We start from the raw sequence: 20,124 nt of genomic DNA on the forward strand, positions 1-20,124 counted from the left end.
TTCCTATTCTTCTCCTTAATTAATACCATGGTAAAAGGGCAATAATGTACGTAACTGAGCCTGGTTTAGAAGTACTGCTGGTCTGAGTTGCATGCTTCCAACTTTTGAAAAGTTGCTTCTGCTAAAGGAATAATAGAATCTCTGCACTTCTTACTAGCGGTCTCATGACCACATTGCTCAAATCCGGAATCCATCTAGGAGAGCAGCAGGTGTGAACCTCAGTTTGTTTGTATTCTGTTGTGATCTATGTGGGAAATGACTCCAGTCTTTCTTATCCGTCTTGTTTAATGGATAGAAGATGCCTGCTGGCTTCTTATGATCTAGTAAGAATTTCTAGAGATAACAGTTATAAGTCTGAAATTGTTCAGCATGAAATATTTGTTGTCACTTGTGCAAAATGAAGTCTACCCTGCAGTGCTTATTCAAAAACAGCTCAGTAACGTTATTGCAAATTTGCTTTAATTAGTTTGACTCTATTTACATATTAGCCATAGGCTGTAAGTGGGTAATTAGGCTCCCCCTTTTGCAGAGCAGCTGGCAAAAGCATGTTCCTCACTGTCTGCTAACAGCTGCTTGTGTGTGAACCCATCCAGAGTACTAGCAGCATAGGTAGTGCCATAGAGGCAATCTGCTGATTGTGGACGTGCTGTGAAATTAGTTAACTTGACATAGCTGTGTGTGCCACTGCTGCCATGGCCCTACTTGTTTCTTGACACCTCCTTACCAAAAAATGGTAGTCAGAGTGGAGGTAGAGCCTTATCAGAAGTGTCTATCAGAAAAGCATCTCAGCCAAATACACTGGAATTTAGTTTAAGTATGACTGCCACTGGAAAGGATCTGTTTTAATTTCACCTGAAAATTAAATGACTTCTTGAATGCTTCAGTTTTGTTACCAAATAGTTACCAAGCTGGAGAGGCAACATTATTATTAAGGCAATGCCCTACATTTGACCTTCCTGCTTTTTGTACAGCCTGGAATGGATGACACTGAAAGGGGTGTTTTAAGGGAGTGTGTACGTATTTCTTGATATCTTTGTTTTATTTCTGACAAGTGCTGACACACTGATAGAGCAAGCTGCATAGATATGGCTTATTAACTACTTATCAGCAAGATTCTTCAGCGTAAAGCAGAGAAACTGAATTATGAGAAAACAGTGCTGTTGCTTTTTCATTTCCTTATCAGCCTGGAGTTAGCATGTGGGAACCAAATGCTACAAGAATGGGTAGGTTTTGAAATATCTATAGCCTTTTGCAGTTGTAACAAACAGAAGAAAACTTGACTTGAAAAAAAAAAAAAAAAAAAGATAGGAAAGGAACCAGTTTCCTGAATTTAACAGCAAAAATATGAAATGCTTTGATGGGGGAGATACAGTAGTCACCACCTGTCTGTCAGCTGATGTGGACCATATGGTTTGTGTAGGCAAAGACAATCCCTAAAAGGATTTCAAGGTAACCAGGACTGGGTATTGCAGTGTCTTGTATGAGGCTGTCTGTGGGGATCTTAGCAGAACCCCTGTGTCATAGATTGTTAGAAGAGCTGCATCTTAAAGACTTATTTTAATTAAGATCGCTTGCAAAATATTTTAATATCTGCTGGTTGATTACTGTTCTCTTTGTGAGAGACCCAGTATTCAAGTAAATACATTAAATCCTTCATACTGTAGGTTTCCTCTTATGCAGTATGTAAGGATGTATTGTAGTTGTCTGACAGTTGCATTTACAGTGCAGTTAACTAACTGGAGGCTGTTGTGGGCTCTTGGCACTGTCAGTTCAGACTTGGTCACAGGACAGGTCATTGACATCCTCAGCCTGTGTGAGTACTGCTGTTAGTACAATCTAGTGCCTGAAATGACATTCAAATTCCTGCAGCTCCTCTGCTGATGGGAGCTGCTAAGAGCCCTAATGCAGATGTGCAACATGGTAACTTGGGCAAGCATGGGAAAGACAAGTGTGCTGTGTGTGCAGGAGGACAGAGAGGGCCTGCAGCAACTTTTGTTCCATTCTGGAATCAACAAATGAGAATAAGGTAACACAAGTGCCTTTGGCTCTCACTGTGCTTAATTTCTGAATAGAAAGAAGTGGCACAAAGTACTTAATGATCTCTTGCAAAGTATAGTGGTGGTTGGAAACATTCCTAAATGCTGGACTTGCAAGACTGCTAGAGCTGTAACCTGTAAGGTGCAATGAACCTGCTCAGCAAAGCTTCTCAGCAGAGGCTTTGTTGTAGAACAAGCACATCACAAGTAACTGGGAAGGAACCCAGCCAAATCTGTGCCAGCTATCCCAGAGCTGCAGAGGCTGTAGATAGTCAGAGACTGAAAAGCCTGTGGGTGAACAGAGAAGTTAAAAAGAGAATGCACTGAAGGCATGTCTGTGCAGACTGCATGTGGAGGCAACTAGCGCTTCTTTCCCAGGATCAGGGCAGGGCAGCACTGCTAGAAGGCTTTTTTTAAACATGAAAAATCCCAGCAAGGTGTCAGAGAAACCATCCAATTGAGGTAAAAGCAGGCCTTGGGCTCTTTGTCTGCCCTCATTTGGCTGTCCCAGAATCCAGTGCAAAACAGAGCCGTGGATGACCTTGTGATGTAGAAGCTATCTGCTTTCTGAGTATGTGTGCTTCCTGCTCTTAGCTCAGCCCTCAGAAACACTTGCATGATGTGTGCAGTGAGAAGAGGGAATCCATGGTGGAGGTCATAGCTGCTGTGGTGGTAAGGATTGCTCACAGGCTGACTGGAGATGGTCCTCCATCTTGGACAAACAGAATTAGCTTCTTTTTCCTTTAGCATAGTTAAGTTCTAAGCAGGGTTTTTTTTTCCCAGATTCACCAAGATTTGAGATTCTGATGGCAGATGAAAGCAGTTATTTCCTGACTGGTAAATGCAGAGGACAATATAACGGGTTGTTCTTGGTCAGCTGGTGTGGACCTTGTATGATGTTTGTTTTCAGTAGTAGAATATTTTCAAAGTCTAAGGACTGAGGCTACGCTTCAACAAATCTTTTCAAGATAAGACCCTGGCACAAAGCCTCGCTGCCCATTCCTTTCAGCTGTCCACCAGCCATTGTCATTTTCTTCAATGACAGCTACGATGTCTCCTTCGTTGATGTCCAGTTCATCCATGTTCTGCAAGGGACAGGGAAAAGAAATGTGGTTACAGGAGGAACCCACATATCTTGTGGATTTTTTTTTTTTTTTTTTTTTTTTTACCCTGTCTTTCATCAAGAGTCTGTCAGTGTCCTCCTGATTGGGAATGAGCCTAAAATACCAAATAGTGGAGAAGTAAGCATCAACTGAGCTGCCTATTTCCTTAAGATCCTCAGAACGATCCCCAGCCTCCCTGTTGTCTCCTCCTAAGCAACCTGTTTTATCATAAGGGAAGGGTGGAAAGGGATAAATGTGACTGTCCCAAACCAGCCAGCCATGAACCTTCCTTACTCTACAGCTGTTGCTCAGTTGAACAGTGCAAGGCTTAATTCCTGGCAGAGACAAAAACAGTATCTCTACAAATCCAGGCCATAAATAGGACTCTTGGTTCTCTTAATAACAAACAGTGGTGACCAGTGGAGGAACTCTTAAGCCTACAAATTAAACTATGACAGTCCTTTTAGGGGAGGCTAACAGTGTAGCAGGAGTCAACGTGAAGAAGAAAATATTTTTAACCAGTCTTGAGGAAAAATATAGTGGAAAGAATCTAAAGGTTCATTTTATGGTTGAACAGCTATTGCTGGATTTGGATGCAATTATAACAATGATGAGGTGGAAAGCGAGGGCAGGTGTCCTACGTGCTGTATGTTTTATTTACACCACTCTGAAACCTGTGGCTGCTGCGAAATAAGATATTCATTAGATGCATCAGGGGCCTGAGCCACTGTGTGTTGGTCCTTTTCTTTCTATTTTTGGTGTTTTAGAAGGTAATCTGTATGATAGGAATAATGATATCTCTCTTTCAGACATCTTGAAATCTACATGTGAAGAGCCTGTGCTTTTAATGCTTAGTGCAGTGGTTGCCCTCTAATATTGTAATCTTACTAATGGTATTATGCTGAGACAGGTCTGAAGCCAGGAGAGCTTAATATCTAGGTTAAGGATGCAGGTCGTGGTTTATAACACTCTTTTGGTACACAGGCCAAGTTTGCTGCGATTCTGCAATTTGCAACACTGATACACTATCATTTCTGGGGATTCAGTCCTCCCCAGCATGGAATAGACCTCAGTTAAAACCAGTGTGTTAAACTGGAGCAGGACTCTCCAGGCGAGATCACATGGAGAAGAGTTCTTAGTCAAGCATCCATCATATAGTCTGAGATCTGCTGTAAGGCTGCAGAAGAGTTTATAAGAGAGATCTCTACCTATTTTCTTACCCAGGGAGGACATTTCACAGAAAATATAAGTTCAGAATGCTCAGTATTGCACATTTGGCCATCATCACCAAAATAAAGTTTTCCGTGTGTCCTTAGGAGGTTGCAACAGCTCAGCACCAATTTAGGCAAGCATAATTCCTTGCAAAGAGTCTTATTGTTTCATCTTGGGCAGAGCACGGTCCAGTTATCTGTGCCAACAGCTCTAGGTGCCCTCCTCTGAAAAAGGAAGGGAAGCTAACGGCGCCTTCGCACAACTAATGCTTTCAAGATCAGCATTCGGTTTTAAATCTGACACTGTATGCAATATTTAGTTTGTTTACCTGGGCTGTGTAGTCATAAAGTACTCTGTAGTCCTGTGATGTAGTTCTTTCGTGTTCATTTACAAAAATGGCTGCGTAGACCCCATCTGTTTTCTCTGCTTGTGGAGAGGGGGGAAGGAAAAACAGAAACAAAGGGTTCAGTTGCTTATAAATGCATGGGATCATATGCAAGAGTTCACAAATACAAGGGTCTCTGTTCTCTCTCTGTCTGGAGGTGTATGTGTATAGAAAAGCTGCTGTGAACTGTAGGTAAATTCTTGCACAAAAACTATGTGCCATTGATAGGGTGACAGTGCAGCCATTGAACCTTCTGGGAGGTCAGAAGCATTAGCTTCATCCAGTTTGGGAAAAATGTTTACCCGGCTAAAGCACGATCACAGTAGTGCAAAGAAGGAAGTACTGTGAGTAAATTGGTTTAAAATGTTTGCTATTGGAGATGTGAAATTCTGGCAGTTCAGTGATTCACATAGAGCTTTTCTTTTTCCCTTGAGAAAAGTGGAAAATACCATGCTGGTGTGGTGGATCGTCAGACGTTTTCCATTAGTTCATGTAGTTTCCATCTAGCTATTTGTCACAGATAGGACATTTCTGAAAGAGATTTTAAACTAGCTTGACATAATTAAGGAAAACTCCTGTTATTCAGGAAGAGGCAGAGCTAGCCCTATTGAAAAGAACCACCTGGGTCTCTTCTGCTGTTTTAGTGCTCGTGATGTAACCACAGTGGTAAAATGGAAGAACCAAAGCCTCGCTGCTGTTGATGCTGTTATGCTGACACAGTAGTCCAGGGCTGCTCTTGTGTATTTCCCAAGCACACCTTTGCTTGGGGAAGAGAAGGGCTGTCATGGTGTGAGCAGTCCAAACCTTCAGGGCTGGCTAAAGATGAAGGGGAGGGCAGGCTCTAATTGCATGCTCATAACCTGGTATATCAGCCCAGGTGAAAACACTGCCTTAGGAGGTTTCCAAAATGTGATGACTATGGTGTGCTAAATGAGCAGCAAAGTCTACTTGGGCTCCACGCAATGTCTGAATGAGAGATGGGCAGCCAGCAGGGCTTTTTCTGTATTTGGAGGAAGATGATCATACCAGGCTTGAGCATAAGGTGCCACCACAGATGCTGTTTACTTGGATAAAGTCAAGATCTGCTGTTAAATCCAGCATTTGATGTAATATTGTTGTTTATTTCTGGTAAATTCTTCCATATGTAGTTGTTATACAGCTCTGCAAGGGACTAAATGCCTTCAGGCTGTGTGTGTATGTGGATGCTGCTGCATGCTGAGTTAGATGGCTGGGGCCTGGCAGGTCCAGCTGGTGCCTGATAGCTCCGGAGGGGCTCTGAGCACCAAATGCAGCAAGTGGGGTAGTTGCAGCCTCATTACTGGACGTCCAAGCAGGCAAGGCAGGCCTTGCAAAGGAAACTGGCCTGAGTGTGTTTAAAAGCTGTTTTAAAGGAACTTTTTGATTTCCTGTAGGCAGCAATCTCAATTCAGCTGTTTCTGGTTTAAATCAATAAAAATGCTGTAAGCTGCTGCTTTCTGCGTGATCAAAATACTGTTTTAAATGTCCTACTGATAAATGCCTGACTGCAAAGGTTGTGATAAGGCAGTCCAAGTGTGAAATGAGATGAATATTTGTATTCATAAGGCATGAGGCAGATGTATTAAAGACTTTAGGGATTCCCTTGTGCTTTTCAGAGGTAACATATCCAACGTTAGGAGAATACTATTATCTATAGTAAAACTGCGTTGGTCTGAAAGCACAGTATGCCCTTGCCCAGATAGAGGTCTTGAAGTACCCATGACCCTAAAGTTATATGGATTATTTAATACTTCAAACTGGGAAATTTGAGCTGTATTTGTTTTCACTCTGCTCGTACTCTTGCCTGACATCACGTGAACATGTGCTGTAGAAGTTCTGCTCTGTGTTAAAGCTAGATTTAGCAACTGATGTTATACACATCTGGTAAATTTACTTCTGGTGAGGCATACCTAAAGGAGGGGCTGAAGGAATGACTCTTTCAGCATTGTTTTTGCTGCTTCCATGCAACAGTCCAGAGAATCTGCAGAACCAAGAGAAGTCAAAGACAAAATGAGTGAACAAGACATTTCTTACACGTCTCAGCTGTCAGACTCAACCTTCCCCCCGTGTGCTGCAGTGCTGCATGGATATCATCTCTTCCTGTGGCCATCTACTTTCCTTTGTCTCTAGATATTCTTGTCTTCAGTGAAAATAAATTCTAAACAAAACCTCAGAAAATTACTGAACCAGATGAACTGTCAGCCATCACTAAATTGTGCACTAAATGCATCTTAAAGTATTTTGTTGTGGATCCAAAGACTCATGAAACAAAATTCCAATTATCTCATTCTATCAATGTGATGAGAATCGTAAGTTGTTTACAAGAGAATACCATTCCTTTAAGGAAAAGTAATGCAATTCAAAATACAAAGCTTTTATAACATACCTTTCTAGAAATTGTGAATTTAAGTGAAATTCTTTTGTTTCCTTTAATTTTTTTTAAATCTCACCTAGTTGCTTTCAATATCACAGCTGGATACTGGCTGGGAGCTGGTGACCACGCCAAGTGAGAATATGGTTTAGGATATAGGTATAGGTAGCAGTAGTACAGAGTGCTTAAAACATATCTAGAGGGTTTGATTTTTCAGCTGGCAAATGGTCATTGTTTCAGGAAAATGGATATCTAAGCTCAGCAATTTCTGAAAAACTGAGGCTGAGCCTCTCAAGGCTGTTTGCTCCTGCAGAGCACAGTTGTATTCTAAATGGCCATACAATTGTCTTCTGTAATTGCAGAGGCTGCAATGTTAGTATTCATTATTATATAAAATCTTGTTTCCAACCAAAAGCCAAATATTGTGTGAACCTTATCAGCTCGCTAACAACCTTGGATCACATTTTAAATGGAAGATCCCATCCCACTCTTTGTCTTTGCCGTATAATAAGGCTTGTCAAAATATAAAGCTCTCTTGCTTTTAAATATGATGCCATTCCTGCCATGAATTAGCCATTTTGGTATAAAATATTTAAACCAATAGCTCTACCATGCTATTCTGCTGATATAACTGCATTCATGTTACTATATTTACCAGCCTAAATGGATTAGAAAAACACCTCCCTTATCATCACAGTTATTCCACTAAGTATTTTTTCCTTTGGTCTAGATAGAGACAGTAGCTCTTTGTTCTGCTCAGCTGGGTGTTGCAGTGCACTAAGCCAGGAGGTATTGCTGAAAAGGACAGCTTTCCCCAGCCTTGGCTCCCAGCAAGGCTCACCTTTGCCCTCCCTTGCACAGAGTGCTTTTGATGCTGTGCGCCATGACTCACTAGGAAAGAGGAAATAAGTGTGAATGCTCTCCGTTGCCAGCTGACTAATTGTTTTATGAACTTGTCCTCATGTCTCTCTTCCCACTAGGCCAAGGCAAAATGGTTTTGACTCCAGCTTTAACAGGTTTACTTCTTCTCTCGAGTTACTTTTATTTATATGCAGCCATCTCTTGCTACAGTGAAGGACTTTCCAGGTCCCGTTTACTGTCACGGAAGCATAGAATCACAGAATGGCTTAGGTTGGAAGGGATCTTAAAGCTCACCTAGTTCCAACGCCCATGCCATCATCATACACTGAGAAATACTACTTCTGGGATTGAAAGTTTAGCACTCACCTCTTCATCATCCCACAAGTCTGGGTTGGGCTGTTGCTTTTGTTTGGTTCTCTGTCATAGTAGTTCTCATATCCTATTGCACCTGCAATACAAAAAAAAAAAAAAGTTCAATCAGGCAAAACCTATTTCTCTCAACCAGAGTACAGCCACCAGTATAGCAGTTCAGGAACTGCTGGAAGAAGCAGCAACTTAACATCCATTTGCACTTGCCAGTAACGTGTCTGGAGCAGCTCAGGGGGATGTAGGTGCTTGACAAAAGCCATTCAAGTGATTGCATGCAGATGCATTCTTGGTAGAAAGGCATTCTTAACCTGGCACAAGCACAGTCAAGGTCCTGAGGAGCCATTGCAACAATAGTGAGTTACTCTAATTCAGAATGCATTTTAGCACATGACTGTTTCCCCTGTTTTCTTGAAGCCCAGACTTTAAGGGGAGCAGAGCATGGTCACTGTGAGCCCATGACCGTGTTCCTGATACAGTTGGTGGCAGCGTATTTTTTTTTTTTTTCCATAACACATTGAACTGAGAATTTCTGTTGGAGCTGGGGAAATTTCTGAACGTCTCTGGGAGCAGCAACAGCAAGAAATTTCCTGGTCTGTGCTTGTGCATGGCTTCATATCTTTCGCATCTTCACCTCCATCTCCTGAGAGCTGATTTGCTTTTTACTGCTGCTTACTATGGCAGTAGTTTTTCTTCTCTTGAACACAGTTATGTTACAATCCCTTCATTCTCCCCTGTGGTGTGGTTGAGGGTGAAATTGAGCTTATTTACAAATCTAGCTTTACAGATGGATTTATTTTTCATCTTATAGCTGCCAGTGCAGTTGCCTAGAGCTGGTGGTCAGGCACCCTTTCTTCCTTCTCAGTGTGAAAGCCAAACAAATATGAGTCAAATCTGATTTGAAGCCCTGATAGCCTATTATCTCAGTTCTGATACCAGGTAATTAAATAAGATTTTGAACTTAGACTAAAGATTGTGTTAAAGTTTTCACATTGAATTAGCCAAGATTATAAACAGAGCAGGCACTCACAATAGTGAGTGCAAAGAACTCCTACAACAGAAACTCACAGTATTAAAGGATTTTTATTTTTATTTTTTTTACCATTTTAAGAGTCTGCATTTCTTACCCTTCCAGATTTTCTCCTGCTGTAGTTTCTAGCCTGTAATTCATGTCATGACTAGGTAGAAGAGAAGAGAGAGCAACAGCATCATGAAACCTAAAGGTTTGGTCAGGATGAAGATCTACCTCTACACAATGCAAAACCACACGTGGATTTTTCCCCCTGCACTTTGCAAATAATAAATGAGATGAATAGCTCACTGTGTACTACTGTGCAAACTCATTAGCAAGAGCTGTAGAGGTACTAGGGTGTTACTTCCAGAACATGTCACCTTCTAGAAGGTGGCAAAAAAAACCCAACAACAACAAAAAGAAGCCAAACCAAGAGTCAGTTGTTTCTTTGCATTTCATAAAGCTCTCAAGAGTTTCTCCCACCAATTTCTTATTAGAAATGAGTCCTGACATAGCCAAGAACTGTTTGCAGAAAATGACCTAGGTGGCTGCAGAATGAAAAATCTCCCATGAGGAAGGGAGAGAGGGAGCCAGCCTAGCTGAGAATTATGATTCTTTGTATACAGAAGTTTCACACCATTGCAAGGTGCATTTTCACTGACAGAAAGGAGAACTGTAGCTTTTCCTAGGTCAGTGCTCTTGTAGCACTCAAATTTCAATCCACTATGAGAAGAGGAATAAACTGTAGCAGCAAAATGACATTCAAGCACAGGCATCAATGTATTAGTTTAAAAAAAAAAAAAAAATTCTTTAAGTCCTGATTCTTAATTGTCATGGGTGTAATGAGAAAAGGCTAAGCAGTAAACAAGCCTTAGGTAGCTCAGTACTGGATTATTAACAGCATCCAGTCCTGCTGAAGAAGTTGCCAGCTGCTACTGCTGCCAGATCTGGGCTCTAAGCTGCTCCTGTCAAGATTATGCCATGGGACAGGGCACTTGTACTACTGATGTTCGCATCTATAAGATCCCTAGTACAGAAGGCTTTTGTCAATATACAATTTTCTTATACTGGTATAGCTTATTCCATGTTCTGAATGGAAGTAAGCTCTCTTGTGACTCCTGAGTCAACACTGAGGGGGTTCCTCTTTGGTATCTCAGTATGGCATTACAGCAGATTGCATAAGTATGCAGTCTGTGCACACAGATCAAAAAAATAAAGAAATGGAGGAAGAGATCTTTTCAGAATAGAGATCTGTCATCAGCTGATGATGAGATGAAATAGAGAGTTTTCTGTTCTTTTGCAAAGGCTGTGAATCTTTGTTTGCAGGCAATGCAGGCATTCACTGTCTGTAAATACCCGATACTGCTTGTTGAAGTAAGAAGGTGTGGTTTGTATTTGGTCATATGGAATGTTAAATGACCTAATTTCTGATTGTGTTTGGGGAACTATCCTGGAGCAGCAGGTTTTCAATCTGCTACAGCTGTTAGTTCTTCTTATCCTATTCTCCATTTCAGCTCATAGATTTTGATCAATAAAGTTAATGAAGATGGGTTGAGTGGACAGTCTGTGAACTTTACATCACTAGTGCGTACTAGGACAAAGCCAATTTCATTCAAAATTTCCCCCAGTTGGGGTCATGCCCCTATACAAACAACTTGTTAAGAGGAGAAAGTGTCATTCCCACTATGGGTGTGAATGGGTAGTGGGAGCAGAGAATCCTTCCTTTGGCTTTCCCCAGTGGAGTGGGCTGCCCAACCACAGGCTAATGGCTGACTCATCAGCTAAGACCAAAAGAAATAATTACCTGGAGGTTGTGTTCCTGTCATTTTACTCTTAATGAAGTAGTCTATGTCTGACTCTATGACGCAGTTCTCCAAGCTTACCCGAACCTCTTCATACAGCTACAAAACAGAATTCAAGAATTTAGTATTTAAGGTTTCATGTTGAATTAGCTTTTAATGTTCTTCTAATGCTTTTTCTCTTTAAAAACACTGCAATTGGTGCATGTCCAACCTAGTTATTTGGTCTGTCCCCCATGCACACATTTTTGTAAACACATCTGTTATTTGTGTTCTGGATATCTTTTGTGAGAGAAGGAAGGAGACAGTCCAGGAATTTTCAATGCAACCAACACATTTATATAGCAAGAACCAGCCAGTGAAAGTTAAAACTCAGACATACTTGAATGAGGAATGTGACCCATGTGTTTTTTTGGGGAGAATGTGATCTACAAATCTTCAAATAGGTGGAAAACTTGAAGGAAGAAGCAAAATGCCATCATGGAGTGGTGGAGACCATAACTACCTGCCTTTCTGAAGGACATACCTAAGCACTCAGCAGAGCAACCTGGTATTTGCAGGCACTACCCAACAAAGGAAGGAGGGGAGACATAGTGTCATCACACATGCCACAGATTATCTAAACCCATGTATCTGTTTTTGCATCTGGGGAAGAAGGAATGAGAATGATTGAGAGGACTGTCCATTCATGGAACATGCCAGAGCTGCACAACAGCCAGTTTGATAGCACATGCAGAAAAGGCCAGGCTAGTGCTGTGCTTCCAAAGGACTCCTGCAGTTTGTCTTTTGTACATGAAGCTCCCTGATTTTGGCCCCTACCTCGTCATCCTTCACGCACTGCATGGAGAGCTGATTGCAGTGAACCCACAGCGAGTTCCGGAGGATGGTGATGCGGTCACACTCCTGGAGCTGGAAAACCTGAAGCCAAAGAGATGTGAAGTAGTTTCATGTTAGTTGTATTGCAGGCAGTGACAGTTCTTAAACCTGCAAAACGTCTTGAAAGACCCTTTACAGAGAACAGCTCTTCAGCTACTGGAAAAATTCTACCTACTTGCTTGTGCCCAAGGGTTTTTTAAGGTTATTGCTAAGAATTAATTATGTTTTGGAGGCGGGAGGAAGGCAGAGAAAAGGAATCAGTATCTGGGTTTGAATGCTGCCTGCTGCCAATGAGTTCAGAGTGAAGGTCCTGCTTGCCCATTGCACTGAAATCTTCAAATACAGCAGATTGCTGTCATGAGGGGTTGTATTTGTGCTAAAGGGAAGGCCAGAAATATCCATCTCTGCTTCTGAAATGTCTTTCCAGACTTCCTCTTTGGAACTATTTGAGGCTCTCTGAGGTTGCATTTGCTCATTTCTAAGGTTATTTTCAGGGGTAAAATAAGTTGAGGTTTTTTTGTTTTTTTTTTTTTGTCTCTCTACTCTCTCCCTCATTTGTCTAATTTATTAATGTTGTACAGCTTACTGGATTTGCGGAAAGTGAAAGGGGAAAAAACAGGATAAATATGCACTGAGATGGGGGAAGAAGCAGATAAACTATCTCTGAAAGCTTTAGAAATTGGGTTTTGCTGTTTTAAGTTCCAGTGTTAGAAGTAGAACATCAGTTTTTGGTTTCCTATGAGGTGTGAAAAGCTCAGATGCTTCCAGCCATCTGCTTCCATCTCTATTTGCTAGTAATTATGTCCAGAACACCACAAATGTATACAGTATTCAGCAGAATACTTGGGTGTGCTGCCTGCCATCGAATATCTTAAAGATAAAAAGAGTCAATTGAGGGAGAGCCAGCTGGTGTTGGGACCAGTTTCTGAGAGAAACAGCTTATTAAGAGAACCTGTAGGGTAGGGAAATTAGTAATTTGCTGTCCATGCAGAATAAAAAGCCTGCGGACAGAGCCTTCCCCCAGGGGCTGTTCAACTGGAAATTTACCAGGTAAATGATGCCTTTGCAGGAAATGCAGCTCATCAAAGAGAGAAAAGAGTGACTTGGGGTTTGTCAAACCCTTTGCATATTGCAGCTGCATGCTCCGATAGGCACATCTCTCGCACCATCAGCTTGCACAACAGGCCTGCTTGTGAACCCAGGCTGCTTGTGCCAAGGAGCACGGCCCAGCCTCACAATGAAGCCTGTCCCAGTGCTTGTACCTGCTAGCCAGGATTTTCAGGCTATGGATGTCCCATGCTTAGCCACAGACCTTAGCATTTCTAGCTTTTGTGCTGTGCAGCCACAAGTTTGGGATCTAAAGCTGATTTTTTCTATCAGTTAGCAGTTTAAAAGGTCTCATGAAATCGGCTCATTCTACCTACAAGCACTTCTTAAAGGAGGAATTAGAAGTGCCATTCCTTCACGAGTGGCTGTTGGAGCTAAGCAGTGGGCAGGCCGCAAGCTCTGTGGGCTATAATGAATTGAGCCCTGTGGGAGAAAGTCTTCCAAGTTGTGGAAAGTTTTGCTTGTTTACTGGCTTTTTAAGAAGGGGAAATTGTGCATCTTGGGAAAATTAAGGCTTGGCAAAGTTTCCATAGAATGTTTGCAGTGGCAGCCATGGGACTTTCCCAGTGTTCCCAGATAGGGAATATTTAAGAGGAAGCAGAGAACCAGAAAGCTGTTTTATGTAGGAGTAAAATTGGAAAGAAGTAAACATAGCAAAACTTTACTTCACAGATGGATAACGTATCTGAAGGATCATTGTAACCAAGTGTGTGTCTGATCTGGATGTCAACCAGTTCCTGTGAGCTGGCGTGCAAACCTTAGAAACCAAGTGCAAATCTCCTTGTCCAATGGCAGAAACAAACCTCCCCCGGCCACTATCCTACAGCAAAGAGATTAGTCCTTGGCAGGGAGCAAACGCTCTTGCAGGTGAATGTAACATGCTATGTGAAATGTACAGGCTACCCAGAACCTTGTTTGCTCTACAATGATGCTACAATACATACTTTTTTGCTTAGTGTGAAAATTTTATTTTTAATCTTCTTTGAACTTGTGATATTGTGACAAACAAGCAAAAGCTGTCCTGCATTAGAGCAAGAAACCATTCTGAAAACTTCTTGCAAGACATAATTTGGAGGGAATGTTTGTTTTTAAGGACTGATTTAGCACTTCTTGTTTCCATTCTGAAATTCATCTTTTGAAAGAAGTGAATTTTCATGTGTTCCTGTTAATCTTCTACTGAAACTACATTCTGACAAAAAGCAGTTGAGAAATAATCTTGGCTATGATAGAGGATCATCATTAGAGCCAGTGTCTTAAGTTGCACTGTAGGTGAAAACTGGCAAGAAATGCAAGGTTGTAGAAGTTCATATATTGCTCCATGTCTCAATCCTCTGCGCTTATTCCCTCCCTGTATATTTACTTACACATGCTGAACAAAGAAGAAACATGGAAGTGAGGCAGCTAGTAACTATGTCTGAATCTGCTCTAGATTTTGTAGTGCAAAGACTCTGTAAAGCAAACAGCAAAGCCCTTGAGATAATATTTGAGGACCTAGATGGATAGCTGTAAGTAGGATAAAACAAAGAGCACACAAATATATTGCTGTAAAGGTCAATGTTTACCTCACAGGTTTTAATATGTTCCTGTTCCCACTCTGTCCTGGCCTTGTCCAGCTGTTCAATGTTCTGTTTGTACACATTCTCTGTAAATACAGTCACAAACAATAGAAACCCAACTGTTAGGCAAGAAAAATGATAGTCTTCCTCTTTTTCCTCCCATTAGGATTTTCCTGTGGCTCTTACTCTGTCAAACCCCAGGCCTGAAATAAGTCATGAGAATGTGTGAGCTTGAAACTGATAGTCAGCAAGTGTGTGTGTGCGTATACACACACACACACACACACACACACACACACACACACACATATAGGGGGGGGATTATTAAATAAGAGATCACGAGTGCAGGCCATGCCATCCTTTGACTCAGCCAGTCAGGTAAACCATGTGATGCAGTAAACTTCAGTATGAGCAGTGAGTGCCAAGCCTGAGTTCATGAACCAGCCCAGAGGTTTGCCAGCATTGTCCTTTTGGACAAAACACATATAGTGTGTTTCTGGCTGAAGGATGTACCCTTGCTGCTGTGCTCATGCACAGGGAACCCAGGGACTGTGTATCTGGTTTAGGTTGGCTTGGGACAATGAGTGTCACTGTGCTTTCAAACTTGCTTTGAGAAGAGCTTTTTTTCCTGAGTGAAGCCCTTAAAGATGGTCTGCTGTAAAATCTTTAATGACAGCACGAGACTTGCATGTCCACAAGTGAAAATAAGTGTAGCTGATGGTCAGGCTTGCTTCTCTTCTCTATAGTGTCTTTGGGTAGATGACTTCAGGAAACCTGACTTCAAATAGGGCTAGCCCACTTGATTTGATTGATGCTATCAAAATTAGCATGCTGGTAGATCTTTGCTGAGAAAAAAATCAGTTCTGTTGCAAATAGAGTATCACCTGCTTCATATGCTGCGTCTCTGCATTGCTTGGCTTTGTTCTGACTCTGAAACAGGAAAAGAAAGAAACACTTCAAATTAATTTCCCGCATGTTTTGCTCCTAGCACAGTGTTCTGCTGCCTTCCTCCCTTTCCCCTTATAGGGTTAAGGCTCCAAGCGCAAACAGCTCTTGGCTGCTCCACCTTTATAATCATAGAATCATTCATGTTGGAAAAGGCCTTTAAGATCATCTAGTCCAACCATCTGCTCTGTTGAGCATGTGCTATGGAGAAGGAGGGAGCAGAATTTCACAGGTGTAGACATAAGTCCACTGACTGCAGGGGAAATCTGGCAGCTTATATCATCCTATCCGGGGATCCCTGCTGTAGGAGCACAGTGCTAGCATGCTGCAGCCTGAACCTTGTGTCTCCAGGTTATTTTCTAGAGTGTCCAAAGTGCTTTTCCAATAGATATATTTATAAGCAAAAATGTCAGTTAAAAATATTCATCTTCCAAGCTCCTCATGCAATGCATATATGACAGGAATACAGCCTTTAAAATACTTTGCAAATGCCAGACTATTTCCCATAACAACTCGGAAGACTGAAAGCTGAATTCACTCTAAGCAGGGTTTTTTGTTTTTTTCAGTCTGCAGCTTCTAACAAATGAAAAGAAGCACGTTATTGACAGCTCTGTACTCCCAGGTCTTTCTGCACAGATGGTGATGACAGAACATTAATGCACAGCTCTAGAAATCAGTATCACACATTCTTCCCTTCTGCCCTTCAAAGCAATGCTCAGGTAGGGGTTCTCATGACCATATTCCTCCTCACAGCTGGCTGGAAAATGTGTAGTAAACTGGAAACATCAGCTTCATTCTTATTTTCTTCCTGGCCCAAATTGTTTGCAAGTGCTGAGCAGAATTAAACAGCTGGCATTTCTTGTGAGATGCCTCTGTGCATTTCAATAGTGCTGGCGTTTGTGTGGAAATAATGGCAAGGAAGCGCCGTGGGATTCCTCTGCGTGAAAGGAGCTGGGTCAGATTTTGATACCTCTGAAGTTACTGAGATTTCTGGCGTGATTTCAGTAGGGTCAGGATTTCATCCCCCCCTTTTATGGCAAAGCTGGAAGGTTTAATTCATCAAAGATCAGGGAGCGAGAGAAATAAAATGTAAACTTCTGATGCTGTTTTTAGTCTCCTTCCTCCTGCTCCTCGAGATGATTTTTGATCCTTTTTGCTTACACTGCACTTATTTTATCGAGCCAAAGGGAGTTCATTTATTTTGTTTTCTCCATCTGTTCCACTGTAAAATGTTCCCATTAAAAGTTAGCAAATTGTCAGCTACAAGTACCAAAAGATGCAATGAAGGACAGCAGTGCCTTAATTTCCAATGATTTATTTTTGAGTTTATAAATTTAGATGAAATTAAACTAAGCATAAGGAGAAAAAATGTAGAGAAAAAGATGCATTTTAATGTAAGATACTATGCCTAGTAAATGTAAGCAACCAAAAGGCAAAGCTAGCTGCGTGACATACATCTGACTTGCTTCTTTCTTATGAATGATTTTGGAGAAAAATCTCATTCAGATTGCTTTCAGGATTTATAAAGCAGTTAGGTCATAGCCTGGGATAAAGAAAAACTAATGGGATAACTCAGTCCCTCCCTTGGCCCACCACAGGACAAGATCAGGGATGGCAAGTCCAACTGAGTGGTTTGTGAAGGAAGGCCTCCTTGGGAAGGTGCTTCTTCCCATTTTGATTCTAAGGGGTCAATTAGAAGGGAAAGCAACCCCTGGCATCTTGTGGAATGGGCTGTTCAATTGTGTTCTGTTGAACCTGGGAAAAGGAAAAACAGCTTTCTCCCTTTTAAGCACCTGCTGAATAGGTCTGTCTGTCTAAAGTACCTTTTCTGTTTGCTTCTGGTTGCCTGAAGTGCTCATCCGTTCAAAGGACTGCTCGGCCTCATCCGCCTCCTTGCACTTCTGTTCGTAGCTCTTCTTTGACTGTATCCAATTGAAATGAAATCACATGTGAGGCTTTGGGTTAGGGAACAAAGCTGGGTTGTCTCAAAGCTCCTAGAAACTGGAGTTGCTCATCTGCAATCTGGGGGAACAAATCAGCACCCAAGTTTTGGCCAAGGAGAAAATTCCCCGTGACACCAGGAAGAGATGCTCGTTAAAAATAGCACTGAAAAGTGGTAGCAGAGAGGCTAGCGGTGTGAATCAGGCCCCCTTCTTACAGCCCTGAATTTCTTTGCTCCATGTAAGTGCTGCCAGCTCCCTGCCCAGGTGGTCACTGCTGTGGGTGTTCTGCACAGATGCAACACAGGCACCGTCGGTGCATCCAGTGCAGAGGGACCAAGTTACAGCTAATGTGCCAGTGAGGACGGGTTGTCATTTCCACAGCGTGACTTGGATTGCCAGGTGGCTGACCCAGCACTCCAAGCTGTGAGGCAGAACCAACCCCATGTAGGCAGCAGTCTCAGTAGGGTTCTCAGAAGCAAAAGATACCTTTATTTGCACAAGAAGCTCTAAGACAGGGAGTTCTTCACTTAGAATGATGCCACATGTAAACTCAAATAGTTAGTACAATTCCAGCTGTAGCACTGGTAGGTCTGCAACTGCTCTTTAGAGGCAGTTGCCCATTGGAAACCAAACCCAGCTGTTGCAGTTCCTGTACCTGCAAACCTCCCTGCTGGGAATGTTTCCTTCTGCTTATGAGGCTCAATTTTTTAAAGTTATTTTCATAGACAGGAAAAGAATGTTTTCTCCTATAATTATCCTTGTCTAGAAAGAATTAAATCCCATCTGAACTGTTTGGGTTGATGCTAATTCCACATTTAGCTTTCTGAGAGCTCTGGGAGACTTTGGTGGGTGATGCAGGGAAGATTAGCTCCCTCCTGCCAGGAATCCCATCCTCTCTCACACACACACAGCTGTGCCATTAGAACACATACATACACATTCCTGACCTTTCTTCATGTGGTACAGTCTGAAGCTGGAGTGAGTTTGCATTGAAGAATCTGCAGAAAACCTCCTTGCTTACCTCCATTGTTTTCTTATAATGGGACAACTTGTTCTTTTGCATGCGCTCCATTGCAGACTCATACTGTAAGAAACACACGGGAGTGTGAGCATTTGTGAGCATTTCTTTGGACCCTTGCCTGCTGGTAGGATCAGGAAAGGCACTGGCAGTGTCTCTCTACCAGCCACGTGCCTGTGCAAAAAATGACTTCACTCTGCTTTTGCAACTGACAGGCTTCTCAGTGACACAGAGAGCATCAGTGTATCAGGTAAGAAAAATAAATAAATAATCCAGGATAATTCTGTTTCAGTGCTTTCCATTAATAGCAGAGAGGATGTAGGTCTTCATTTTCTCCCTCCTTCCCTCACCCTTCCTTTTTTTTTTTTTTTTTTTTTTTTTTTAACCTTAAGGAGATTAAACGGTGTAACACCCATCAGTGCCCATCAGCTCTGCTAGCAGAGCTCATTGCTGGTCCAAGAGCTCAATCTCTTTGCAGACCAAACCACAGTCTCACCCATGTGACCAGGAGTAATTGTCCATTTTGAACTCAAACAGTTCCTGTGTAATTTATATTTCATTGCTTCTGGCAAATTTATGCTCTGTGCAATTTGATTTCCACAACATAATCTGGTCAGCATTGGAAAGACGGTGCTGAATTTTCTTTTATAGCTTTAATTCTGTTATGCCCAGCCTTGTGTGACCATGAGATATGCTCCTATTTGGCAGGGCATGGGTTTCTTCAGTGGGACTTCTGGTCCTTTGATCTTTACATTCTGCTCAAGCAGAGCTCCCTCAGGGGTCACCCAGAAGCGTGCTTGACATCAGGCTCATAGCACAGTCCTGATGGCAGCTGCAGCAGGTCCAGCACAAACACAGAACAGTGTTATGCGAGATCTCCTAAAATGCTGACACCTTCCAGTGTGTCTGAGCTTGACTTCCTCACAGCCACGTGCTGAAGGAGAAACATCTTACAATGGGTCTCAAGACTCCAAAAGAGTTTTGACTATTTTTTCCAAGCCCCTATAACAGTTTCCATTTGAATTCCAAGCTTTTTGTTTTCAACAGGAAAAAGCCTCTCTTTGCAGATCCTAGTGATGAGGTGGGGACGATGTAGAGAAACTCTGGCTGGGTGCATGCTGTCTTTGCATGTGTGATTTGCTGTGCACATCAAATCTCAGTAGCAGCACTGGTTTTACCCCCTCATATTGAGAGTTCTGTGCTGCTCCAAGCTCCTTTGTGTCTGGGTTGTGGACATGAGAATGTTGCTGCATTGGACATTGCTCGTACACATTTACCTTTGCTTAAAATTGTCCAAGGTCAGGGTATTTGATTATACTGTTCCCTCAATCACTGTTTTCAGTGATGTCAGCTCTTTGTCTTCAAGGCCATGGAAACAGAGGTGTAAGAGTGACCACTTGTCTCCATTGAGAGCTTTTTTTTTTTTTTTTTTTTCTTTCTTTCTTTCTTTCTTTCTTTCTTCTCCTGGGGATTTGGAGATAAGGAGATCACAGAGCATGAGATAGCTTTGAATGTT

General features: G+C 42.0%; 1 protein-coding gene across 2 annotated transcripts in view; it reads right to left on the reverse strand.

The window, feature by feature from the left end:
* Positions 1–442: 442 nt before the first annotated feature.
* PSTPIP1 (proline-serine-threonine phosphatase interacting protein 1) overlaps positions 443–20,124 on the reverse strand; it is a 47,572-nt gene continuing 27,890 nt past the window's right edge. The window contains exons 6-15 of one of the 2 annotated variants that reach the window (XM_085233906.1): positions 18,612–18,674; positions 17,471–17,569; positions 15,587–15,632; positions 14,709–14,788; positions 11,983–12,081; positions 11,169–11,265; positions 8,353–8,434; positions 6,665–6,735; positions 4,680–4,777; positions 443–3,121 (exon numbers count right to left, since the gene is read on the reverse strand). In XM_085233906.1, coding sequence (XP_085090032.1) covers positions 2,987–3,121; positions 4,680–4,777; positions 6,665–6,735; positions 8,353–8,434; positions 11,169–11,265; positions 11,983–12,081; positions 14,709–14,788; positions 15,587–15,632; positions 17,471–17,569; positions 18,612–18,674 — 870 coding nt within the window. In that variant the 3' untranslated portion in view covers positions 443–2,986. The remainder of the gene's footprint in view (positions 3,122–4,679; positions 4,778–6,664; positions 6,736–8,352; positions 8,435–11,168; positions 11,266–11,982; positions 12,082–14,708; positions 14,789–15,586; positions 15,633–17,470; positions 17,570–18,611; positions 18,675–20,124) is intronic. The other variant, XM_085233907.1, reaches the window with a different exon arrangement.

The sequence above is a fragment of the Meleagris gallopavo genome, chromosome 12 (genome assembly GCF_905368555.1).
Source record: "Meleagris gallopavo chromosome 12, MGAL_WU_HG_1.1, whole genome shotgun sequence".
NCBI lineage: Eukaryota > Metazoa > Chordata > Aves > Galliformes > Phasianidae > Meleagris > Meleagris gallopavo.